The sequence below is a fragment of the Adiantum capillus-veneris genome, chromosome 15 (assembly GCF_014529385.1).
Source record: "Adiantum capillus-veneris isolate H3 chromosome 15, ASM1452938v2, whole genome shotgun sequence".
Classification (NCBI taxonomy): domain Eukaryota; kingdom Viridiplantae; phylum Streptophyta; class Polypodiopsida; order Polypodiales; family Pteridaceae; genus Adiantum; species Adiantum capillus-veneris.
Window position 1 is genome coordinate 87,197,600 of NC_140945.1, and position 27,722 is coordinate 87,225,321.

The 27,722-nt window shown below is 45.8% G+C and overlaps 1 protein-coding gene across 3 annotated transcripts in view; it reads right to left on the reverse strand.

The window, feature by feature from the left end:
* Nucleotides 1-309: 309 nt before the first annotated feature.
* The window catches only part of LOC147441020 (beta-1,4-xylosyltransferase IRX14-like), a 43,059-nt gene continuing 15,646 nt past the window's right edge, over nucleotides 310-27,722 (reverse strand). For all 3 annotated transcript variants that reach the window (XM_086482778.1, XM_086482779.1, XM_086482777.1), the window contains one exon: nucleotides 310-1,210. In XM_086482778.1, the coding sequence (XP_086338904.1) occupies nucleotides 967-1,210 (244 nt within the window). In that variant the 3' untranslated portion in view covers nucleotides 310-966. The remainder of the gene's footprint in view (nucleotides 1,211-27,722) is intronic.

The window sequence follows — 27,722 nt, forward strand, 5'->3', positions numbered from 1 at the left end:
ACCAAGAAGATGCCTCAATCAGCATCAGATGGCCCCTCACGCCTGTGTATAGACCAAACTAATGTGAAAAGCATGGAAGCCATTAAATCAGCGCACACAATGCAGACAAACAAAAATTAAGGTTTTGCTTACGACAACAAGCTGCCTCTAGGCAGCACAACAAGCAAGCCATTGCATCAATCTGTGCCACAATTAAAGGGATAACTCTAACAAGAAATTATGGTTAATACTTGTGATCGCATGCTGCCTCTAGACAGCTGGTCACGAGTTTCAGCATAATTCACTACTCGTGGAACGCAAAGCCAAGAAGGTTTAAAGATTGTTGTTTAGTTTTTGGAAAGCCTGCAAAACCGGAGGCATTTTGAAACCTTCATAAGCTCTTCTAAAACTAGGTCACCAAACTTGCCTCTTCCATGCCTCCACAAGACTACACATCATGTATGTCCATTTCTACTATTATGATGAAATGTTTAAGACGAAACCATCGAGAGTTAGTGCACTAGAAACAAAACACCTAGAGCTGTGAGTAGAATGATGAAATTTTATTTTGATGAAATGGTCTCCCTCCTTTGACACTGCAACCCAATAAATCCGACATGATTGAAATGGCAAGCTAAATCATGTCTCGTACAGCCTACAGGTGAAAATCCTTGCATTAGAACTGTCTTCTGCATGATCTGTTTCCAAGGTGACTCGTCGTTCACTGGTTTAAAGAATTCAATGAGACAATTGTAACAGCAAGCGAATGCATGTCTTCTTCTTTATGAGAAAGGCCATCTACTTGTTCATTGCTTTGAAAGAAATTTTTCCAGGTTGCATGCTTGCTTGGCTGCTGCTAATTGCATGCTGCATCCGAGCCAACAGTTTCAGAGGGTAAGATGAGCAAAACTGTTTTCAGACAGTAACTCACAAAAGCTTATAAAATCCGGTCCAATGCTTGCATCTGTTGGATATAACCTCCCAATGTCAAAGCATTTTTTCAGCATTGCTCCTGACTTGATCCTCTTTCGCATGACGAGATCTATGCTTTCCTTTGCGTGATTTGGCTCCCTTAACTCTGCCCTTCCCACGGTGTATAATTGTTTCAGATACTACATGAGCAAACGGCAGTGGAGGGATTGAGCTAAAATCTGACTGAACCAGAGTTATATTTGGCCACGGTGTCTGTCTAGATGGAACCACAACTTCCAAGGGAGGACTTATTATCCACCTGACAAGACAAAGCACAAAATGCTCACAAAAGTGGTAAAAATTTTCAGAGATTCGGAAAGCCAACAAACTGAAATCTGCTACCTATTGATACGTCAGAAGACTTTTATGTATGTTATAAAAACAGACACAACATGCTCGTCATTCCATGTTCAGGTGGCATAAGCATCACAATTGCTAGTTAGAATACAAAAGCTGGAAAGTAGCCTCTACATTCTCACATTGAATATTTAAATCATCTGTATAAAGATCTATATGTTATGTAAATGCAGGGCTTCATTAATCGTACAACTGATCACCAAGCCAACGCAACATGTGGAAAGACCAGGCAAGCCCACACTCCATGTTCATTTTGTAGATTGTCAGAACACTTCACTCTTCTTAGCAGAGGTTATATCCCCTGAATTTTTTGGTGCATGCAGTTTATTCAGCCTTCAGCCTAAATTCATGAATATCAGTGTGTCCACTGAGTACTCTAGATATAAAATGGACTATTGTTCCATAATCAGAGCAGCTTTAATGTTCTTCTATGACCCCAGGAAGATTCAAGTCTAAACATTGGTTACTACATAACTATGTATGTGTGTACGACTTGGATTATGCCACATGCATCTGCACGAATGCACCGCACCAGGTGCAGCATTAATGGATGTGCCTTTGCGTTAATGATGGTGAATTCTTTCCCATCTGGAATAGAGAGTCCGACCTATGTAAAACCTCCAAAACACGGCCACAAACTCGTTCACCTCCTGGCTGAAAGACAGCCCTCCATTGTCTATAGGCTGGAAAACGCAGGTTCTCAAGTTTCTTCCTGACAAAATTCGAAGCAAAGCACCATCAGCCCCCTCTCAATGCAAAAACACAGATTTGGGTAGGTCTTCACGACAAAAACACAGCCACAAGTCACCCCCCTGCTGGCTAAAGATATGCCACCCAATCAGCCCCTTCACGCGTTATCGATCACAAGGCCACCATAGTCAAACTCTGGCTTTAATACCATGTCAAAGTGTGGTGACACGGGAGAATGGGGGAGAAGAGAGGAGGAGAGGGGAGAGAAAAAAGGTGAGAGGACAGAGGCAGAAAGGAGAGCATCGACTGTTGCAATGGATGCCCTAGCACCCCGCACTATTGTGAGCAGGCTGCCATTCACTGCTCTTCTGGCCTTTGTGATGATCTTCAGCAGAGGCTGCTATTCTTCCGAGAGTGCTTTGTGCTCTTCATCAACAAATTGACTTTCTATTCAAGAGAGTTGTCAAATTGTTCTTGCAAGTACAGTTTCAGCTTTTTTGCACTCGGCTTTGCTTTCTTCTTCGTAGCCTACTTGAGAGATGACTGGACGGCATCTTGCCATCATGAATGAACTTGTGATTCTTCAAATAAATTACGTATTTCAGGTCCTTGGAGTACTTGGTCATCCGTTTGGCACATGTGACAACCTGCAATTGACGTCTGTACTCCATCTTGTCGAGGCCTCCCGTTGGAAACGGGCCATGGTCCTCTCCCGATTCCTCAGAAGAGGTCGGCTCCCGTTGGAATCTCCGTTGTTCTCCTTCGTTCCCCCGCTGGGATTGGAGTACTCTTCATCTCTGAAGTCGGTTAGTCAATGGAACACTTTCCTCTGTCAGATTCAATGCTACAACCCATGTGTGCTGCAAGAAAAAGGATCGGATCCTATGTAGGAGAAGAATCGACTGGACCGATCTATACAACCACCTCATCACTTTTTACGTTTAGCACTTTTAGGGTTTACGTCCCTGGGCCAACAACTTCAGGTTGGGAGGGTTAGGGTTTTTAAAACCGTAATCCCATGTCTTGCCTTGCCACATCATCTTTGGTTGTGACACTACATGCTCAAGGAGTACAACCATGATATACACAAGATTAGCTAGCTCTCTCATGTACCAAACTGGGTGTGTAGCACGTCATGCATAGGTGGTTAGGAAATGACGAGTCCTCGTCATTTAGCAAAAAGGTCTAAGAAAGCCCGCTCTATCTCCCTTTGTTTATTCTACTCATATCATAGCCAAAATTCTCTAATCTCCCTCAAATGTACTATCTAAAATCGCTATCCCGCTGCTTTGGGTGTAACAAGCTTGGACACTCCAAGTGAGAAATCAATAGCAACACACGATCAAAAACTTCCAAATCCCTGAGCTTTAATATATATATACATATATATACATACATACATACATACATACATACATACATACATATATATATATATATATATATATATATATATATATATATATATATATATATATATATATATATATATATATAGAGAGAGAGAGAGAGAGAGAGAGAGAGAGTTGATACAGCCCGGCGTAGTTCCGTGCCCAAAAATATTGGCCCCACAGTCTGGCACGGTATTTCTTTATCATTAATCATTGCAACGTACAACTCCCGAGGGACCTTTGCTCGCAGACTCTGCATCCAGATCCTTTGCAGAGTGAGGCCCCAAGGGCTCTTACAAATAGTACATGGGATGCCCAAAAGCAGATCCCCAAAAGCAATCAGTTTAACAGCAATTTCACCCAAAAGCTCTAGTCTCCAAAAGCTAGCGTTGCAGATTTCTAAAAGCAGCCAACGTAATTTGCAGAAATCCGTACAGCCTGCAACGTGGCACCTGCAAGGCAAATCATGAAAATTCCGTATGGCCCTGCCACGTCAACATGTCAGCGCATTTTACGGAAATCCCTTTCAAGATTCAGGCTTCTATCTTTTAGGGTTTCAAGCCCCACAGCCGGTGCTTCATAAGTTCTTCAAGTTAGTCCGTTCAGTTTCTCTTGTCCACTTGGCTATTTCTCTTGGGATAGTTTCCCACACCGTTAAAATACTTTTCTTCTTCTTCTTCTGTCAAATGGTCATGCCACGTCATCACTTTGTGACATTGTCACAAAATGATGACGTGGCAGTACTGCCTGGAGGGACCAGATGATGTGGCAAAATTGTACGGAATCCCGTGAATCGCTCTGACATGCTGACGTGGCAGATGTACAGACCTCCGCGTTTTGCGTTGATGCCACGTGGCAAGCTGTACGGATTTTCGCCATTTGCAATGGCTGCTTTTGGGGACATTTTTTGAACCAGATGCTTTTGCGTTTATTGCTTTTCAACTGATGGGGCTCTGCTTTTGGGGAATCCCTTGTAAGAATAAATAGAACCCTAGGGTCCTCATTGTCACAAAGTGATGACGTGTCTGCCCAAGAGCATGCGGGAAACCCTAGCCCTGACTGCTACTGAAAACCCTAATTCTGCAAACCCTAGCCCTAAACCCTGCAAACCCTAAAATCTGCCAGAAAACCCTAACCCTAACCCTAAACCTGTCCTAAACCCTAACCCTAACCCTAGCAGCAGGAACAAAATTCCGGATAAAGTGATGATTTCCCAGCTGATGATGTGGCAGCATTTCCGGAAATTGCAGCGCTGAATTTTCAGCTTTTGGCGACGCAATTGAGCATGAGAGAGAGAAATTCCCTTGCTTTATTTTTAAAAAACTCAAGTGAGTTTGTGAGAGAAAAAAAAAGAGAGTTTGCTTTATTTCTGAAGCTTTTGGGGCTCTGCTTTTGGCATCCCTTGTAAAACTTTAAATAAGCGGTTTTGGAAACACTCTGCAGAGCATCTGGACACAGAGTCTGAGAATGAAACCCTAACCGCTCTCTTGTACTTTGAACATTGATTAATACATAAAGAAATACCGAAAGGGGCGCCAGTCTTTGGGGCCAATATCTCTAGGCACGGAACTCCCCCGAGCCAGTGCAAATCTATTGTGATCTGTGAATTGTTTTGAAGTGGTTATTTGGTGCTGTTGTGATTGATTCTTGACTTGGAGTGTCCAAGTTTGTTACAGTGGTATCAGAGCACGGCCGATTTCTCTTCTGTGGGAAATCCGATCTCCGAAAAAAAAATTTCCGCGGCACCTATGGCTTCACGCAATGATCAGTCGACTCCCTCTGCATCTGGAGATGAGGGTAGGGATCACAACGAAGATTCCGGCAGAGAGTATGGCCCGCCTCGGCCTACTCAGGCAGAGCAACGAGAGATGAAGCGTCGTCAATTGATCGGCGATGCAACAAAGATGATGCTCAGTTTTGCGAAGGACCCGAGGTTGGCAAAATATATGAGCAAGACTTCTTTTCAGGAAGTGCATGCATAGTGACAGAAAACCACAACACCACCCCCGAAACCTGCTCTCCAGAAACCTTCTAATCACAAGCAATATTCAGAGAAGAAATTAGAAGAGGTGTGTCACGTGACACATCCAACCCTATGTGTCCGTGGACAAGCTACAGGGTTCAGTCAGTCCAGTCAGCCTAGATTTAAAAGTGTTCTGGCACTTTCGTGAGTCTATTCGTAGACCGTGCATGCCCAGACACTTAGTGTAGATGCTTATCCTCTGGTTGCACACAGCATGATCATAAGCATTCCCATCAGAATCCTTCATGGGAAATTTTCTAGTGCATTTAGCCTATTTTCCCTATTTTTGACATTTTTCACTTATTATTAATTTTTTTTTCCGAGAAAAAGATCCTTCTATTAGTTAATGAAAACTGCCCATAGGGCTACAACCACCTCTGCAAGAGAGGGCTACAACAAACATGATGGGGAGACTCTCCCAATGAAAGAACAGCATATATACAATGAGGCTAAATCAAGAGATGGGAGGAGGGAAGAGCCACATAGGTGGACGGTAGTGCCATCTGAGCACACCCTAGACAATGGTGTAGAAAGGCCCAGGGCGCTAGAGTCGAAGGAAAGCCTCGCGGCGCTCCCGTATGCAGTCGGAGCTGCCTTGTAGTCCCTCAAGCTGTCCTATGAGAGTATGGATCAGCTCTAGCCAAAAGTCACGAACAGTCTCTGCTGGCGGCACAGACCGAGACTCAAAGATGTGGAAACAGTGGGCCCGCCAAATGAACCAGAGTGTCAGGCCACTGATGAGCTCCCAACACTCCTCTCTCTCAATGCACCACTCCTGTGGATTAAGCTCTGTAGCAGGCACAATAATCCCTCTACCTACAATGGCCTGCTGCAACGAGTCCGCAATAGTCATACATACCCCACCCTGGATGCCTCCAGGTCCAAAGGCAGCTGACCAAAAAGTATCATATCGTCCACGCAAAATCTGACCACATTGCCGAATGCGGCTCTCACACAGATAGTGCTCCTAAAGCATAAGGAGATCAATCTCTCCTCCCACAAGGCAACGCTGAAGCTCCTGACGCAATCGGCCCCGCTGTCGCTGAAACTGGGGCCCACCTAGTCCCTGCACGTTCCATGAGACGATCCTCATGGGGAGCGAGAGGGTGGAACTTCCGGTCCATTGTCTTTCCTCAAAGAGAGGCAACGACAAGCGGAGATAGAGATTACACGCACCATCATTGAGTGCAATCTCTCTTTTCATATTCTTCACACGGATCGTTGGAAACGCATGGTGAAGGCTATTGCCGCCGTTGGTCCATGTGAGGGGTGGACGGAAGTGTCATGCCATGACATGCGCACCAAGAAGCTTGATGAAGAGAGGGCACGAATCGACAAGTCTCTTGACCCCGTGCGTGCCAGACGGGTAAAGTATGGTTGCTCTATTCTCACCAATGGATGGAGTGACCAAGAAGCTTGATGAAGAGAGGGCACGAATCGACAAGTCTCTTGACCCCGTGCGTGCCAGACGGGTAAAGTATGGTTGCTCTATTCTGACATGCGCACCAAGAAGCTTGATGAAGAGAGGGCACGAATCGACAAGTCTCTTGACCCCGTGCGTGCCAGACGGGTAAAGTATGGTTGCTCTATTCTCACCAATGGATGGAGTGACCGCAAGAAGAGGGGAATCATTAATATCCTTGTCTCATGCCCTCTTGGCACCTACTTCTTGCGAGCGGTAAGGGGGAAAAAGGTCACAGGTGCCTTCATTTACCGCCACATTCGCAAGCCATAAAAGAGGTAAAAAAGTTTATTCCACTCTCAAGTATCTACTATTTTCAATTTTGTCTTTTGCCTTGGCTCTTCTCACTTTCCCTTCTTTCTCCATATGTAGATCAATCCAAGCAACGTCATTCAAGTAATCACCGACAATGCCTCCAATTGTGCTTCCATGGCCAAAAAGCTAGAGGCGGAGTATCCACACATAGTATGGACTCCATGTGCATCTCATTGCATTGACCTCCTCTTGGAGGACATTGGCGACCTACCTTGGGTGAAGGACATTCTATCCCAAGCCCTCTCCATCGTCAACTTCATCAACAAAAAGGTGAGAGTACTTGCAATATATCGCACTTACTCCGGCTTGGAGTTGAAGAAGCCTTCCGCAACACGCTTTGCCGCTATGTGGCTCCTCCTTGAGCGCCTCTATGATGTGCAAACCAACTGGCAAAAGACAATGGTCTCGGATGAGTTCAAAGCATGGATTGAAGAAGAGACCCAATCATCCCAACAAAATGCAAAGGCCATCCAACGGCTTTGCTTGAAGGAGGAGTTTTGGCAAGAGGTCAAGGGTCTTGTCATGGTGGTATTGCCATTGTATAAGGTGCTTCGGATAACCGACATGGAAGGGTCTACCATAGGTCTCCTTTACCACTTCATGGAGGAGGCTTACAAGGAGATTGAGAGATGCACCATTCTTGATGGAGCACCCGATGGTTCAAGGTAAACATTTCACCTTATGATTTATGTACATTGTAAGTTGTCTTTTTCCATCTACGGTTCTACCCTTCCATGCTTGACTATCTTTCTCTCTCTCTTTGTAGTGATGTGTTGGAGGACTCTCCAAAGAGAGATGACATTCTCTTCCTTGTTAAAAAGCGGTGGGATTGGATGAGGCGACCAATCCATGGCTTTGCCGCCCTCTTGCATCCGGCTCTCAAAAAGCCATCCATCTTTGCGGATCAAGCACTTCAAGAGGAGCGCGACAAGTACCTTCCAAAGATACTCAATGAAGAACACCATGGAGAGTTTCTCCAAGAGCTCATCAACTATGGAGACCAAAGAGGCACGGCATTCGCTTCCTCGGTGTGTTGGAAGAGGGATTCGTTAGTGAAGCCTCTTTTTTGGTGGGAATGTTTTGGCTATCAATTGCCTCATCTTCAAAGGGTGGCATTGAGGGTTCTTGGACAGGTATATCATATATATTAATAATTATACATAATACCATACCATAAATTATAAATTTATAATCTCAATCATGTCATCATTTGACATTCATCATTCATGTGACATAAATCACCCCTCAATTCCCACAATTCAAATCTCATGCCTCTCTTCTATCATCTATGTGCTCTAGGATTGCTCACCGGGTGCATGTGAGCGGAATTGGTCGGCGTATCTCTTATACACACCAAGATCCGCAACAAGCTTTCTACGAAGCAATTGGAGTGGCTTATCTATTGTCGCTCCAATTTACGCATGTTGCGGTCCATGCATGAGATGCCAATGGCTAGGCAGGTAATTCAGTTGGCTACATCATACTCTTTATTTATGCTTTCACATGTATGATGTATGATGTATCATGTGCTCATATTTTTGGCATGCCAAATTGCTAATGTCACCAGGAGGTGTATTTTTCTTGTTGCCTTCTGTAAATAAGTACTAGATATTTTTATTTATTTTTATTTTTACTTGTTTTCCCCGGAACCCTTGAAAAGGTGCAAGTGGACATTGCATGGCCAGTGTGAAACGGCTGCGGCCGAATAGGTTTCTCACAGCGGGAGTCTGGATCGGTCTCGGACTGGTCGGGCCAGTTAGCACTGAATTCTGATGAGTATGGAAGCATGTGTGCGCCAAATGAAGTTTGGGCCACTCGGAAACACTACAACACTAAATGAAGATATCGACGCGCCTATATCGACGGCCATGCCTTTCCACGCGTATATCGACGACATTAGCGGGCGTCGCTATACGCGTCGCAATGTGTGTCGATTTACATGTGGAAAGGCTTTATTTGCCACGCGTATAGCGACGCGTATATCGACGCCAAAAAAATTGGGGGAAAAAAGCGAAACCCGCACGCAGGGGCCATTTTCGCCTGCTCGGATCTTGGCCGAAACTTGCTGCGCAGGTATTATGTCCATCTCCACCCTCCCCAACCCCTCTCTCTCTCTCTCTCTCTCTCTCTCTCTCTCTCTCTCTCTCTCTCTCTCTCTCTCTCTCTCTCTCTCTCTCTCTACATCGTGTGTGTGTAGGAAAGAGAGAGAGAGAGAGAGAGAGAGAGAGAGAGAGAGAGAGAGAGAGAGAGAGGTGTGTGTGTGTGTGTAGGAAAGAGAGAGAGAGAGAGAGAGAGAGAGGTGTGTGTAGGAAATAGAGAGAGAGAGAGAGAGAGGTGTGTGTGTGTGTAGGAAAGAGAGAGAGAGGTGTGTGTGTGTAGGAGAGAGAGAGAGAGAGAGAGAGAAAGAAAGAAAGAAAGAAAGAAAGATTTTTAACGTCTATGTCAGGCCGAAATCGGCCTATGAGACAAATCAAATGTACATGGTGTGTATGTGATACAAAACTGAACTGAGTGTAGGTAGTGGGGTATCTGAGGAGGGATGGAGCTCTATCTCTAGGGGTATATGCATGTCTATATGCTCAAGGTAGTACAATCATGAGAATGCATCAAGCTATCTAGCTCCATCCTGTACTAATGGGGGGATGTAAGATGTGGTACATGGGCGGGTCTGGTGCCAAGGCTGCCCGGATGAAAGCTGTCGGGTCGGCCCTCATCCGGGCCACTCGCTCCTCAGTGGCACGGCGCTCCCGGGCTCGGATCTCCTCGATCTGTCGGTGGTGGGAGCTCGCGCCCCTGTAGCCTGTGACTCGTGGTCGTCGTCTAGCTCGGCTCACCTCCGCCTGTGGGAGTGTCACTCCCCTCTGAGTGTCTAGTGGGGGAGGGGCGGTAATCCTCTGAAAGAAGTCTGTGAGCTGCGACTGTCTCCCCTCTGTCTGTGTAGCTGTGTGTGGCTGTAGTAGTGTGTCCCGATGGCTCTGTATCTCTAGTAAGAACCGTCCGAGCTGTCTCTGATCTCGAGAGTCCATGATCTCTCGGAGAGTGGGCTGTCCTCTGAATAGGGCCTCATACCTGCCTCTGATCTCAGTGTATGCTCTGCATCTACATACAAAGTGCTCCTCACTCTCCACCTCCTCTGTGCAGGCTCTGCAGACGCGCTCCTCCCTGGGAACACCAGTATGTCTCCCGATCTCAATCTCTAACCTGTGTGAAGCCACTCTCAGCTGACCAATCGCCACCCGTGAGCTATGTGGCATATATGTGTCCATGTAGCGTGGTCTCTGTATGAACCCCCCGGACAATATGGTGAGAAACTGGTCTCTGTAATCTGACATCCTCGTCCCCAAGCCAGGTGACTCCCAGACTCTCCTAGTGTATAGTTGCCACAGATCTTGTCTCAGTACCAAGTTCCTCTCACTGCGAGAGAGGTGAACATATGGTGAGTGGGGGTCGTACTGGAATGGTGGTAGGCTCTCCATGTCAAGACCGTGTCCCTCAAACCATGCTCTGACCTGTGAGTACCATGCTCTCTCATGCCCACTCTCTGATAGCTGTATAGCTGCCTCAAATGCTCTACGAGTAAGTCTGTCAGGAGGTAGCTCTCTCATCCTCTGGATGAAGCAGACTGTCTGGAATAGTGCCTCTACCACCATGGGTGGTGTGGCGAGCTCGGCTCTAATAATGTCATGTGGCACTGTCTTCTTGCTGCGGAGCAAGCGTGAGATCATACATACCTGTGGCCTCTCAAGCTGTGTCCACTGGTCAGCTGTCAATCCTGGTGCCCATACTGCCGCCGAGTACATCAAGGCCGGGGTGACTAAGGTGTCGAAAAGCCACCCCTTCGTGCGGGGTTCCTGAAAGTGTGCCTGGTGGCATCTCCGCTCTAGCATGGCCAGAGCTGCATATCCTCGGGTGAGCCTGTCAGCAGTAGCCTGCCTCATAGTGAAGGGTCCTGGTAGGCTGGTGAATGTGATGCCAAGGTAGACATAGGAGGTGACTACATCAACCTTTCCTCCTGCTGCTGTGAAGGTGGCAGCGCTCCTCACTGCACTGGATGTGTGAAAGATCATAACCTTGGTTTTGCCAAGGTTCACAGTCAACCCTCTGTGTGTGCTGAATTCGTCCAAGGCCTCAAGATGGCGTTGCAAGCCCTCGGGTGACTCTGAAATCAACACAATATCATCAGCATATAACATGATGTGGACCGGAGTACCTGCCAAGTCGCTCCCCTCTCCCCCTGCTCGCAGTATGTAGTCGGAGATCTCGTCGATGTAGAGCCCAAAGAGTGTCGGGGAGAGTGGGCATCCTTGCTTAACACCAATGGTGCTAGCAATGGTCTCTGAAAAACCGCCTGGGCAACGAACTCGACCCGTCACCTTCTCGTAGAGAGCATATATGGCCCAAATCATCTCTGTTGGTACCCCAATGCTGTGAAGGCGCTGGAAGAGTCTCTCGCGTGGGACTGTGTCAAAGGCCTTGCGGAAATCCACAAAGCAGCAGTAAAGCCTCTTCTTCCGCGCCTTTGCCCCATCAATGAGGCAGCGCAGAACGAAGATGTGATCAGTGGTGGAGAAAGCTCGTCTGAAACCTGCCTGGCCTGGAGCTCGTAAACCCTCGATCTCTGCGTAGCAGCTGAGCTGTGCCTCAAGTACTGCTCCATATAGCTTGGCCATCGTGTGGCCAATCATGATAGTCCTGTAGTTCCCTGGATCCAGGGTGTCGCCAAATTTGTGGATAGGCACCATGGTGTGCTGTGTCCACTCCTCTGGGAAGCCCTCCCCTATAGCCCGGTTGAAGACATGTGCAATCAACGGGGCTATAGTGGAGGCCGCATAAATGATGTGCTCACTCTGTAATCCAGTATGGTCAGCTGATCGTCTGTGCTGCATGCGGCGTATGGCCCTCTCTACCATCCGTGCTGTAAAGAAGGAGGAGCACGTGGGGCGTGGCTCGTGTGGCTGTGGGATAGGAGGCTGTCCTGGCACCTCGTAAAGTCGCTCTGCATAATCATGCCATATATGTGGATCCTCAATAGCTGTAGTCGGACGTGGCTCGCGCAGGGTGCGCCATGCTGTCACGCTATCCATGCTCATGAATAGGCGGTATAGCTCAAGCTCCTGTGCCTCTTCGAATGCTCGCCGCTTTTGGCGTGTCAGCGTCTTCATATGCCGTCTGGCCTCTCTCTCTGTGATCTCTCCTAAGGCTCGCTGTGCGCGGAGGCGTCGGTATAGCTCTCTGCACTCATCATCATACCAGCGGTTCTGAGGCATAGTCCCGGGGGGGGGAGTGCGTCCTGTGTGAGTGGTGTGTGGAAAGGAGCTAATAGCTGAAGTGTGGAGAACGGAAGAGATATGTGATGTGAGAACTGAGAGAGAGAGAGAGAGAGAGAGAGAGAGAGAGAGAGAGAGAGAGAAATGTGTGTGTGTGTGTGTAGGTAATCAAAGAGAGAGAGAGAGAGAGAGAGAGAGAATTAATGTATGCTTAGGAAATTAAAACTAAAGAAAAAAAAAATTAAAGAGAGAAATGAAATGAAATGAAATGTTATATTAACGTCTTCGAAAGGCCAAAGTGACCTATGAGACATAAGACAAGAAAGTTACAATGTGATGGATCTGATACAAAGTCAGAGTAAGAAGATGACAAAATAAAATATTATGGAATCCTAAACTGCTGGGTGTGGACTAAACGGCTAAACGAGCTAGTTGGGATAGGTAGATCTCCTCCATGGTCAGTACTCTGACCGGACGTTGTGCATGTCAAGCCAAAGTGACCTAGCTAGATCCTCTGATGCAGCCTCTGTCGATGTTGTGTAGTCCTCCGCAGTCGTGGGCGTCTAGATCTCCCTAGATCAGTGGCTCGTTCGATCATTAGAGAGATAGGGAAGTAGAGAGAGAGAGAGAGAGAGAGAGAGAGAGAGGTAAGTAGAGAGAGAGAGAGAGAGATAGGAAATAGAGAGATAGAAAAAGAGAGTTATATATATATATATATATATATATATATATATATATATATATATATATATATATATATATATATATATAGAGAGAGAGAGAGAGAGAGAGAGAGAGAGAGATAGGGAAGTGGAGCTCCAGGAGTTATGGCAGAGAAATAGGAAAATAGAGAAATAGAGAGATAGGAAAATAGAGAAAGAGAGATAGCGAGAGCGAGATCGAGAGAGAGAGAGAAAAGAGAGATAGCGAGAGCGAGATCGAGAGAGAAAGAACGAGAGATAGGGTACATAGACAGAGAAGAAACTATGGAACTAAAAGAGGCAAAGGGGTTTTGCCTCCTACATGCATTGCCATGTACACCTGGGAGTGCACGTATGTGTCTACCCATATAGGATTTGACCAATAAAGACGAGATTTTGACCCGGTGGTCCTGATCTCCGTACACCTCTGGACCGAGGGTCACGGAGATTGGGCAAGACTAGAGAATGCAAGGTAGTTTACATTGTGAGGAGTATATATATATATATATATATATATATATATATATATATATATATATATATATATCTCGTGCATCTCTCTCTCCCCTTTGGCACATATGGTAATGCCCCACTAGTTGGGCTACTCAGATGAACATGTACAGTTCTAGGGTTTATGCGCGTTTGCCAAGGCAAGAGCCTTCTGAACAGGAACCGGATTAGCAATTGCTAATCCCCCACAGGTACGCACAGTTCCATCGCGAAAGATTGCGAGTTTGGAGAGTTTTCTCGCGTGAAAACTCGTCCAATTCACAGGGGAACTGTCCCATTGCGTGCGGGAGCCCTTGGGACACGCATAGGCGTGTTCACTCCGCTAAAAACGATCCGAAACAGCGAATTACAGCCTGCTGTGTTTTTCTGCACGTTTAGGGTTTCGCACCTAAACTACAAGGGAAACCCAGGGGAGCCTCGTGAGAGCCTTGGGATGCGTGTACAGGCTTTTGGGCACCCAGCAGTGAAAAACAGGGAATTACAGCCCGCTGAATTTCTGTGACAGCTCACCAGAAAGCTTCCAGATAGCGAGGGAATCCGTTCTAAACAGGTGCTTTTGACCTACAGGGGTTTTTGCGCCGTTATGCTGCCAAAATCAGGTCGAAAACCTGCGTTTTCAGCCCTTGCCAGGTTTGGACAGCTTTGTGAAAGCTTGTGCGAAGTGGTCAGATCGTCTACTTTAATTTGAATAAAGAAATACTGAAAGGGGCGCCAGTCTTTGGGGCCTACAGGGTGTCGGTCTCGTGTGCGTAGTGGCATTCTAGTCGCTGGACGCAACTGTGTTCTCTTTCCTTCTCAGTGCTCTGTGTAAAGTTAACAGGTAAATTGAAATAGTACCGCCCTCTACGTTGTACAGGCCGGTTATATGGTTCCATTGCCGGGATTGTTGTGGGTGAAAGCAACACAGAGCTTGTCGTTATGGCAAAGAAGAGAGACCAAGTACCTGAAGAGGGATCTTCCTCACATGGCACGGAGAAAGTTCCTTCAACTCTTTAAGAAGAGGACGGGTTGTTTAGAACTCAACTGCGTTGCTGCATGGACATGTTTCAGCAGTTGGCTAACAACCCAAGGATGCAGGAGTTCTTACAGGCTCCGACACAGGGTTTTCAGCCTCCTACACAGGGCATGACTGAGCCGTTGCAGGAAAAGGAAATTTCCAATGCGCAGAGGACTCATGATGCTCGAGGGAAAGCCCATGTGGTTGAGCAACTAGCGGTGTCCAATGATCCAAAGCAGCTTGCTTTAGTTGGACAGGAACCGTTTGTGAATGGTCAAGGGAGTAATGAACACGCTATGCGTCAGACCCTTCCATTACCTAATACTTATCCTGGTTATTTTGGAGGTGGTTCAGTGTTTCAAGCTATGGCTGGACCTTCCACAGGTTTTATGCCAAGGAATGTGTTCGGGACAATGCAAACAGGCATGGGTAACCCTATGTACGCGAACACGGGTGTCCAACCAGGTTTTCAGAGTGCCTACGGCCAGTTTTGAGTGCCTGGAACACAATTTGGTTTGGCTGGTTTTTAGCAGCCATACGTACAAAATGCAGACATGACAGGGAAAACAGTTGATGCGAGTGCTGGAATGAACACTCATGGAGCACCACTGTTACAGGCACCTGTTTATGATAATGTGGCTCCTCTGAGTCAGCTCAAGGATTACAAGGAAGGTGGGCAGGGAGTGAAGTTTGAAACTTTCAGAGGAACTGAGGATCAATTGAAGACTTTGACCTTCATACAACAGTTTGATGCAGCTTATGCTGGAGGAAACTTCATGGAATCTTCAAAGATACGCAAGGCTGCCACTTTCTTGAAAGGAAATGCACTTCAATGGTGGACCGCATTGAAGCCCCAACAACGTGGGTCCAATTCAAACAGCTTTTTGCGCCTGCATGGTTGACAAACACTTTCGAAGTGGATGTGATGACAGAATGGCACGAGTTGAATGCTAAACAGTGTGCGAATCTGGAAGAGTACAATAAACAATTTTGGGCCGCACTGTTGCCAGTCACCTCTTACAGGTTTGTGCCATTGTCAGAACAAATTGAGAAGTACTGTTGCGGATCGCCCAAGAAAATCAGGGACTATTGCACAAAGACTACTGTCATGAATATGTTTCAGTTGATAGAGAATGCAAGAGTGGCCAGCAGTCTGTCGAAAGGAGATTCCGATGGATTTAATAGCCACAAGAAAGGGTCCCACGGCAAACAGTTTTCAGCCAAGGGCAATGTTGCAGCAAAGCCTTATGAGCCTCACACAAAGAAGCCCTCCACTGAAGAAGGTGATACGTCCAAGAAGCAGTCTAAGTCTTCTTCGGGACAAGGACAAGGACAAAAAAGGCATTTTTCTGGCAAAACCTTTGAAGAAAGGAAAGCTCTTAGGGAGGCCAAGAAATGCTACATTTGTGAATAGGAAGGACATTTTGCAAATGAATGTCCACAGAAGAAGTCACAGGATAAGGATGACAAGTCAGACCATAAAGGGAAGAAGCCAAAGCCAAGTGCAGGACTTGTTCTAGATTTGGTTGGAGACCAGCCAAACACAGATGCCACGGAGCTGTGCAGAGCTTGGGGCAAAGTTAGAGACCAGACAGTGCTGGTTTTCTTTGATCCAGGAGCCCGTGCAAATTTCATATCACCAGAATTGGCATCAAAGTTGGGCATTCGTGCAGAGGAGATGGGTATGACAGGGGAAGCAGGTTTGGCATGCCCAGGTCATTCAAAGCCCGTTACTCCCATTTTGGGGAAGCTTCGTCTGCACATTCAGAGCTATGTGGATGCGGAAGAATTTCATATTATGCCACTTGAGGGCTGTGTGTGTTACTGGGTATCCCATGGTGTTACAGGTTGCATGCTATGGTGGATACTTACAACAAAAAGATTACCCTTGTACATAGAGGAAAGACTCATGTCCTTGATGTAAAGCTTAAAGGCGAGTCTGTTCCAGTTGTTTCTGCTTCTGCTACTTCATCTGTAATAAAGAATCATCTTTCTGCGTACTTGATCTTTGCAAAAGAAGTACCTCAAGTTGTATCTAATTTGTCTACCTTAGATAAAGACGGGTCAACTTTTTTGAGTGGTTTCAGTGATTGTTTTTCGGACTCTTTGCCAGGGGAGTTACCCCTTGAGAGACCTGAGGATCATACTATAGATCTTGTGCCAGGTTCTAGTCCACCGAATAGACCACCATACAGGGTTAGTGCAGCCCAGCAGAGAGAGATTATGAGTCAGGTTAACGAGCTTTTAGAGAAGGGGCTGATTCAGCCCAGTTCATCCCCTTTTTGTTCGCCTGTACTCTTAGTGCAGAAGAAGGATGGTTCATGGCGCATGTGCATTGACTATCGCGCCTTGAATAAGAATACCATCAAGAACAGGTTCCCCATACCGAGGATAGATGACATTCTTGATCGGCTTGAGGGAGCGTCATTGTTTACAAGAATAGACCTAAAGAGTGGGTATCATCAGATACGCATTAGGCCAGAAGATGTCCATAAGACTACGTTCAGGACAACATTTGGTCTCTATGAGTTTCTTGTCATGCCATTTGGTCTCACAAATGCTCCTGCCACGTTTAATAGAATGATGGACAGAATTTTTAGACCACATAGAAACTTCATGGGTACCTTCTTTGATGACATGATTGTCTATTCCAAGTCTGAAGAGGAGCATAGGGATCACTTGACTGCAGTTTTCAATGAGTTACGTACGAACAGCCTACTCATTAATGCGAAGAAGAGTGAATTCTTTTTGCAAGAAATTCACTTCCTTGGGCACATTGTTTCAAAGGATGGGGTACGCATGGATCCCGCTAAAGTGGAAGCAATTAAGTCATGGCCAGACTTGAAGTCCGTACATGACATTCGAAGCTTTCTAGGCTTATGTTCCTACTACAGGAGGTTCATCCGAAATTTTGTTGAGATTGCTTCTCCACTCGATGCACTACAAAGAAAAGGAGTTACTTTCAAGTGGACAACCAAGGAAATTTTAGCGTTCAAACACTTGAAAGAGAAGCTGACTTCAGATCCGGTAATCATTTTGCCAGATCTTTCAAAACCTTTTGTGGTTTAGTGTGATGCATGTGGCCATAGTCTTGGTGCAGTTCTAATGCAGAATGGCCGAGTAGTCGCATATGAGAGCAGAATTCTTTTGAAGACTGAAAGGAACTTGCAAGTCTATGAGAAAGAATTGCTGGCAGTAATTCATGCTCTCACTAGTTGGAAACACTATCTACTAGGGGCTGATTTTGTTGTCCAAACGGATCATCAAACCTTGCGATATTTTCTCACACAGACGAAGTTGTCTGAGAAGCACATGCGATGGGCAAACATCTTGTCAATGTTCCATTTTCAGATTGTACATGTGCAAGGGAAAAAGAACGTGGTGGCTGATGCGTTGTCACGAAAGCCCCAAATTTCAGCAGTGTCAATTCCGTACCATTGTGAACTAGACGAAATGAAGACACAATATGCTGAAGATTCAGATTTTGCAAGGATCTATGACCAGCTTGTTGATGGGCAACATCATGAGCACTATATACTTAAGAATGACTTTCTCATGATGCATGGAAAGTTATGCGTTACTAAACAGTTACGGCCAAAGATTTTGATGGAAAGTCACGCTCCACCTTATGCTGGGCATCGTGGAATTGATGCGACAGTGAAAAGGGTTGAGGCATTCTTCTATTGGCCAGCTTTGCATCAAGATGTTGACACATTTGTAAGATCATGCTTAGTATGCCAAAAAGTCAAATTTGACAGACAAAAGCAACCGGGATTGTTGTAGCCATTGCCGATCCCAGATAGGCCATGGGAAAGCATAGCAATGGACTTTATCTTTGATCTTCCAAGGATGCAAACAGGCAATGATGGGATTTGGACTATTATTTGTAGGTTCAGTAAGCAGACCCATTTCATTCCTGTGAGGAAGAAGATAAAGCCAGAACACATGGTCAAGATATTCATGAGCAATATCTTTAAATATCACGGGATGCCTCAGTCAATTGTCAGTGACAGGGATCCACGTATGACGAGTCTTTTCTGGAAGGCATTGTTTGAGAACATGGGCACTACGCTAAAGTTCTCTTCTTCCTTTCATCCGCAAACTGATGGACAGTCAGAAGAGGCAAATTCTATTGTTCTAGACCTGCTCAAATGTTATGTGTCAGAGCACAAGGCAACTTGGGAACACCATCTTCCATAGGTTGAATATGCTTACAATAACACTGTGCATACGTCAACAGGTAAGGCACCATTTGAGATAGTGGAAGGAGGGAAGAAAGTCCCGCCCATTTTGCAGACTAAGGACAAGATTTTTGAGGCAGACAAGTATGTGCAAGATATGGATGAAACATACAGGAAGATAAAGATTGCTCTTGAGAAGACTCAGGCTAAGCAAAAGAAAGTTGTTGATCGTCACCGTCGTGAACTTGTATTTTCACTTGGTGATTGGTGCTTTTGCGCTTTGAAAAGGCCAGGTTAAGGAAAAGGAAAGGCAAGGAACGCTTGTTTCCTAAGCTCAGTATGCGATATTATGGTCCTTTTCAGATTTCAGAAAAGATCAGCGATGTAGCTTACAGGTTAAAGCTACCAGAAGGCTGGAAAATACATAATGCTTTTCATGTCAGCCTTCTAAGACCCTTTGTCGGTGATGTGCCAGAGAATATGCTTGATGAGGAACAACCCGAAGTGGAAGAATTGGATGACATCCTTGTTCCTGAATAGATATTGGCACATAAAGAAAGAAAGGTTAGAGGAAAGGTTGCAAGATGCTATTTGGTGAAGTTCGAGAACTATCCATCGTTGGATGCCAAATGGATGGAAGAGTCTGAAATTTGAATTGGTTGATTCACCTCAGCTATTGCAATTGTATCTTGAAGGCTTTCAGATGGAACCCACAGTGACTTGATGTAGCCTTTTCTGGAGCAAGGCAAGAGCATGGTTCATGATGCTCAAGAGAGTAGTTAAGCAATTGTATCTACTCTTTCCATACAGAATTTAGCTAGAGAAGTTTGTGCTTGAGAGTACACTAGAAGACTTCTATGCTTGATATATGTGTTGTAGCCAGGTTGGTGGGATTGTTTAATCGTCCAACGCTACATTTCCGGAAGCATGTATATCTTGGATTCCCATCATAGAATATATGTGATATCAGGAGATACTGCATGTATTATTGGCATGCAAGCGAGGTCGCTTGCAGTATTTCAAGGGTGGGGTGTGTCACCAGGAGGTGTATTTTTCCTGTTGCCTTCCGTAAATAAGTACTAGATATTTTTATTTATTTTTATTTTTACTTGTTTTCCCCGGAACCCTTGAAAAGGTGCAAGTGGACATTGCATGGCCAGTGTGAAACGGCTACGGCCGAATAGGTTTCTCACAGCGGGAGTCTGGGTTGGTCAGTCTGGACTAGTCGGGCCAGTTAGCACTAAATTCTGATGAGTATGGAAGCTTGTGCGCGCCAAATGAAGTCTGGGCCACTCGGAAAGTCACTTATAACTTTAAAAGTCAGTGGGAACTAGAGAATTAACTCAAAAGGGGCAAATTGGACACATGGCGGCTCCTGGTGCAGTTTTCCACTTCCATCAGCAAGAGGGGGCGCCCAATTTGAGAGAGGAGGCTGATTTGACTCATAAGTGACCTACAATGTGTGTGTGAGTAGTGGGTGCAAGTCTACAGCTTTAATGGAAAGCTTGCCTTCTCCTCTGTCTCATGTAGCGCGATGATTTGCTCTCGTGCGTCTCTCTCCCCCCTTTGGCACATATGGTAATGCCCCACTAGTTGGGCTACTCATATGAACATGTACAGTTCTGGGGGTTTATGCGCGTTTGCCAAGGCAAGAGCCTTCTGAACAGGAACCGGATTAGCAATTGCTAATCCCCCACAGGTACGCACAGTTCCATCGCGAAAGATTGCGAGTTTGGAGAGTTTTCTCGCGTGAAAACTCGTCCAATTCACAGGGGAACTGTCCCATTGCGTGCGGGAGCCCTTGGGACACGCGTAGGCGTGTTCACTCCGCTAAAAACGATCCGAAACAGCGAATTACAGCCTGCTGTGTTTTTCTGCACGTTTAGGGTTTCGCACCTAAACTGCAAGGGAACCCAGGGGGAGCCTCGTGAGAGCCTTGGAATGCGTGTCCAAGCTTTTGGGCACCCGGCAGTGAAAAACAGGGAATTACAGCCCGCTGAATTTCTGTGACAGCTCACCAGAAAGCTTCCAGATAGCGAGGGAATCCGTTCTAGACAGGTGCTTTTGACCTACAGGGGTTTTTGCGCCGTTATGCTGCCAAAATCAGGTCGAAAACCTGCGTTTTCAGCCCTTGCCAGGTTTGGACAGCTTTGTGAAAGCTTGTGCGAAGTGGTCGGATCGTCTACTTTAATTTGAATAAAGAAATACCGAAAGGGGCGCCAGTCTTTGGGGCCTACAGGGTGTCACAAAGTGATGACGTGGCGGACAGCAGAAACCCTAATTTCTGCCAGAAACCCTAAAATTCCTGCAAACCCTAAATTCCGGAAATCGCGGAGGCGGATTATTAAAAAAAAAAAATTGGAAAATGATGAGCGACGCGAATTTTGCTTTTGCTTTTTTTTATTAAAAAAAAAGAAAAGACTCTCTAAGAGAGAGAGAGAACTGATGCTTTTGATTTTAAAAGCTTTTGGGGCTCTGCTTTTGGGCATCCCTTGTAACCTTTAAATTAGTGGTGAGGGCCTCACTTCTCAAAGCATCTGGACGCAGAGTCTGAGAGTGAAACCCTAACCGCTCTCTTGTACTTTGATGATTGATTAATATAAAAAGAAATACCGAAAGGGGCGCCAGTCTTTGGGGCCAATATCTCTAGGCACGGAACTCCGCCGGGCCAGTGCAAATCTATTGTGATCTGTGAATTGTTTTGAAGTGGTTATTTGGTGCTGTCGCGGTTGATTCTTGACTTGGAGTGTCCAAGTTTGTTACAGTGGTATCAGAGCACGGCCGATTTCTCTTCTACGGGAAATCCGATCTCCGAATTTTTTTCCGCGGCACCTATGGCTTCAGGCAATGATCAGTCGACTCCCTCTGCATCTGGAGATGCGGGCTGGGATCACAACGAAGATTCAAGCAGAGAGTATGGCCCGCCTTGGCCTACTTAGGCGGAGCGGCGAGAGATAGAGCGTCGCCAGTTGATCAACGAGGCAACAATGATGATGCTCAATTTTGCCAAGGACCCGAAGATGGCAAAATATATGCACCAGACCTCTTTGGAAGAGGTACAGATGGAGTGGCAGAGAACCACAACACCACTCCCGAAACCCGCTCTCAAGAAACCTTCTGCCTCCAAGAAATATACGGAGAAGGAACTGGAGAATGTGGTTGATGCACGGATTGCTCAGCTTTTCGACGTGCAAAAGAAAGGCAAAAAGCACGGCAAAAAGCAGAACAAAGGTACTGACTTCCCGGGATATTTGGGTCGTCAGTCGACATTCGACAAAGCAAAGAAACGGAAGAAGCGTGTTCGATTTGAAGGAGTACCCAGTTCTTCTTCTTCTTCTTCTGACAGTTCTTCTAGCTCCTCGGATTAGAGCGAAGAAGACAGAAAAAAAGCAAAAAGCGAAGCAAGACACAAAGCTTCGGAACGGGCAAGAAAAAGGCAAAGAAGGCTACATCTCGCCCAGAGACTGACAATTCTACTAAGGACTCGTCTACAGAAAGCTCAGATTCCGATGACGGAAAGTTTTATGCGAACAAGAAGAATTTTTACAAAGCCAACCAGTATGACTTTCTCGAAGATAAAAGCAAGAAAGTCCGAGAGTTTAAGGAAGGTGGCCACTCGATCATGTTTGATACTTTTTCAGGATACTCAGATGCTTCGAAGGTTTTGTCTTTTATACAGCAGTTTGACATCGCTTTCGCGGGAGGACGCTATTCAGAGCACTCCAAGATTCGGAGAGCTGCCTCTTACTTTAAGGGGAATGCTCGCACTTGGTGGTCCACGCTTCTTTTAAACAAGACTGCGCCAGTTAAATGGCTGAAATTTAAGAAGCTTTTTATTTCTTCTTGGTTGACGCAAGAATATGAACGCGATATACGAGCTGCTTGGAACCATCTTCGGATGACAAAGAGAGATAAAGTGAATGCTTACTGTGAGAGATTCTGGAGCTCTTTTCTACCCGCCTCTTCATTCAAGAAGATCTCGTTCAGAGAACATTTTGAGAGGTTCACCTTGGGTCTACCTACAGAGATCCGAGACCACTGCTTGGAACAGAAGTCAGCTTCTATTCAGGAGTTGATGAGTCATGCGAAGCGGGGCTTTGCAATTCACTCTGGAAGTCTGACCTACCCCACAGATGAGGCCATGACACAACGAGCCGAACAGACTTCTGGGAATGAAAGTAGAATGAAAAAGAGCAACCCAAAGAAAAAAAAAAAGGATGCACGACCCAAGCTTACTCCTGAGGAGAGAGCTCGCTTCATCAGAGAGGGGAAGTGCTTTGGATGCGGGGAACATGGACATATTTCCGCAAAGTGCCCTGATAAGGCACAGAAAGAACAGAATGATAAAGACGACGACAGGTCTGAGAGTTCGAGAGCAGCTGAGGAATGTGGCAGAAAAGGCAGATAGAAAAGCAGAACTGGTACCACATGGCGTGGGACCTGCACCGAATCTAATGAATGAGAGTACAAACTTTGCCGCTTTCGGGGCAAAGTGAAGGATCAGGAAGCTCTTTTGAAGGAGCCAAGGCCAACTTCTTTTCACTTGGAATTGGCGCCTCGATTTGGAACTACGCCCGACAGACTGACGCCACAGGCGGAGGTAGTTCGACTCGCACCCGGATGGGATGTTGCCATTACACCGAGCATTGGCAAACTTTGTTTGCAATGACAGGGGTGTTCAGGGCACGTGAGTGACGTTCTACTCGGGATCCCTTGGTACCACAAGAACTACGCCGTGGTTGACTATCGGGCCGAGAAAGCGACTTTGATAAATGAAGGGCTTAGAGATTGTACTTGATGAACTTCAGTTTTCTTACTCATTCTTTTGGGAGAACTGAACGATGGATAAAGGTTGAATATGTTTTGACCTGAAGAAAAGAACGCCAAGATTTTTTTTCTCCACGCTCATGCCGATTGCTTTTGAGAGGGCCTGAAGATCATACCATTGATCTGATATCTGGAAGCACGCCACCGAATCGGCCACCTTATCGTGTGAGCCGAGTACAGAATGAAAAGATTATGAACTCAGTGAAAGACCTCTTGGAAAAGGGTCTTGTCCAGCCTAGTACTTCACCGTATTGCTCTCCAGTGTTGTTGGTTTTGAAGAAAGACGGATCTTGGAGAATGTGCATCGATTATAGCACTCTCAACGAAATCACCATCAAGAACAGATTTCCGATTCCTAGGATCGATGATATACTCGACAGGTTACAGGGATCCTCGTGCTTTAGCAGGATTGACTTGAAGAGTGGATATCATCAGATCAGGATAGCACCTGGAGATGTCTACAAGACAGCCTTTCGGACGACTTTTGGGTTATTTGAGTTTTTGGTGATGCCTTTTGGCTTAACCAATGCTCCTGCGACATTTAACCGGATGATGGACAGGATTTTTCGAGAGTACAGGCTATTTGTTGGCACTTTCTTTGACGACATCATTGTTTTCTCCAAGAATGAGGCAAAACACAGAGATCATCTGCTTCAAGTCTTTCAGGCATTACGAGATCACACGTTAGTGATTAATGCAAAGAAAAGTGAATTTTTCCTACTAGAGATACACTTTTTGGGACACATTGTGTCAGCAGCAGGAGTGCGAATGGACCCGGCCAAGATAGAGACTATCCGTGATTGGCCCGATTTGAGGAATGTCCATGAAGTTAGAAGCTTCTTGGGACTGTGTTCGTACTACAAGCGGTTCATACGAAAGTTTGCAAAGGTTGCTTCCCCTTTGCATACCTTGACACAGAAAGGAGTACCTTTTTCGTGGGGACCCCCAGAGGTGACTGCCTTTCAGACGTTGAAAGAGAAATTGACTACGGGACCTATTTTGACTTTGCCGGACTTGCAGAAGTCATTTGAAGTATTTTGTGATGCTTGTGGTCGTAGTCTGGGTGCGGTCTTGATGCAAGAAGGCCATGTCATAGCTTACGAGAGCCGTTTGTTCTCTAGGCCGAGATGACAGCACAGATCTATGGGAAAGAGCTTTTGGCGGTTATCCATGCTCTTACTCAGTGGCGGCATTACCTACTCGGAGCGGATTTTACTGTCTTTATAGACCATCAGAGTTTGCGCTACTTCTTGTCACAGAAGCAGCTTTCGGAAAAGCAGATGCGGTGGGTGAACATCTTGTCACAGTTCCACTTCCAGATTGTCCATGTGCAGGGACAAAAGAATGTGGTGGCAGATGCTTTGTCTCGAAAACCGTTGGTTCTGGCTATTTCCGCGATACATCATAGGAGCTTCGAGGATATGGTCGATCAGTGTGCCACAGATACAGATTTTGCAGATATTTCACACAGATACGAGATGGGGAGACAGTAGCTGGATACTCCCTTCAGGAAGGCTACTTGATGAAAAAGACTATGTTGTGCGTTACACAGCCGTTGAGGGAAAAGGTTATGACTGATTGCCACTATCCACCTTTTACGGGTCACCGCGGCATTGCTACCACCATGAAAGGGGTAGAGAGAGATTTCTTTTGGCGGAGACTGAAGAAGGATGTGGAAGAGTTTGTGCGCAGTTGCTTGGTATACCAGAAGGTCAAGTTTGACAGGCATAAGGCACAGGGATTGTTACAGCCTTTACCCATACCCACCCGCCCCTGGGAAAATATTGAAATGGATTTCATTTTTTTTTATCTCCCGAGAATACAGAATGATCACGATGATTTTCCGATTACATGGCACGCCTGAGACGATTGTCTCCGACAGAGACCCCAGATTTATGAGTTTGTTTTGGAAGGCAATTTGGGAGAACATTGGCACGCAGTTGCAGTTCTCGTCATCGTTCCACTTGCAGACTGACGAGCAATTTGAGATTGCCAATTCAGTGATTTTAGATTTATTGAAGTCTTGTATCTCGGATCAGAAGACTCAATGGGAAAAGAACTTACCTTTGGTGGAATTTGCCTACAATAACACGATACACTCTTCGACGGGGAAGACGCCATGTGAGATTGTTGAAACTGCTGCGAAGGTTCCATCCTTCCTGAGCACGAAAGATTAGAAATTTGAAGCGGATGAATATTCGCGAGATTTGGATACGGCTTTTGCCAAGGTTCGCGAGACTTTACAGAAGTCTCAAGAACGACAGAAAAAGGCAGCGGATCGCCATCGTCGCGACTAGAAACTGAAGGAGGATGATTGGGTGCTCTTACTTTTGAGAAGACACGCCTAAGAAAGAAACAGGGAAAGGAGAGGCTTTTTCCAAAGCTTAGTATGTGATACTACGGACCTTTCCAGATTACTGACAAGATAAATGATGTCTCCTTCCGATTGAAACTGCCAGATACTTGGAGGATTCACAATGCATTGCATGTGAGTCTCTTGAACCCTGTTAAGGGTGATGTGCCTGATGATGGGGAGCCTGATGAGCAACCCAAAGTGGAAGAAAACGAGGAGATCCTTGTCCTGAACAGATTTTGGCACATAATGATACGAAGAAAGGTAAAGTCCGAAGGCGGTTCTTGGTTAAGTTCAAGAACTTTCCTGCATTTGATGCGAAGTGGATGGAGGAGGAGGACCTAGCAGATACTCCTCGGATTGTGAAACTTTACCTCGATGTTTTTGTTTAGCATAGTCTACTCCAAACGGAACCCAGAATTCAGCTTGGCCGGAGATCTGGTGCAGTGGGATGCACAAGAGGGGAGTCACTCCGCTCCCTTGTCAACAGATGCCTCGATTTTGATACTAAAGTCACTGATGTCTCTTTGAGCTTCAGGGATACTGAGAGCTGACAGTATTCTGCTGGATGACTTTATGAAATGGAATTCCTGATTATGATACTGATTTGTTCTTGACTTCTTGTGAGTGCAGGAACTGATAGCCGAAATGACTGCAGCATTTTGGTCTGATTGATCTCGAACAGACATGGTTGCAATAGGGGTTAGTCAATCGGACATCGATGAGGTCCCGATTGGACCTAGATGTGATTGCTAGCTACATTGCCGATAAATCATGGTCTAAGATCCGAATGAATGTTGAATGTCATGTGATGTCCTGTGATGTCTGGTGATGTCCTGTGATGTCGTGTGATGTGACTGTCGATTTTGTACATGTGCTAGATGTGCGTTCCTAGTACGTAGGTACTAACAGTCAGTGTCTGCTAAGACGGTTTATGGCTTTTGTCGGTTTTGCAGGCGTAATCGCGGTCGATTACAATGCTTTCAAGAAGGGGGTATGTCACAAAGTGATGACGTGGCGGACAGCAGAAACCCTCATTTCTGCCAGAAACCCTAAAATTCCTGCAAACCCTAATTTTTGCCAAAAACCCTAAATTCTGGAAATCGCGGAGGCGGATTATTTTATTTTTTTTTTTTTAATTTGGAAAATGATGAGCGACACGAATTTTGCTTTTGCTTTTTTTTATTAAAAAAAAAGAAAAGACTCTCTAAGAGAGAGAGAGAGAACTGATGCTTTTGATTTTAAAAGCTTTTGGGGCTTTGCTTTTGGGCATCCCTTGTAACCTTTAAATTAGTGGTGAGGGCCTCACTTCTCAAAGCATTTGGACGCAGAGTCTAAGAGTGAAACCCTAACCGCTCTCTTGTACTTTGATGATTGATTAATATAAAAAGAAATACCGAAAGGGGCGCCAGTCTTTGGGGCCAATATCTCTAGGCACGAAACTCCGCCGGGCCAGTGCAAATCTATTGTGATCTGTGAATTGTTTTGAAGTGGTTATTTGGTGCTGTCGCGGTTGATTCTTGACTTGGAGTGTCCAAGTTTGTTACACAGGGTGTCGGTCTTGTGTGCGCAGTGGCATTCTAGTCGTTGGACGCAACTGTGTTCTCTTTCCTTCTCAGTGCTCTGTGTAAAGTTAACAGGTAAATTGAAATAGTAGCGCCCTCTACGTTGTACAGGCCGGTTATAGCTAACTCCGT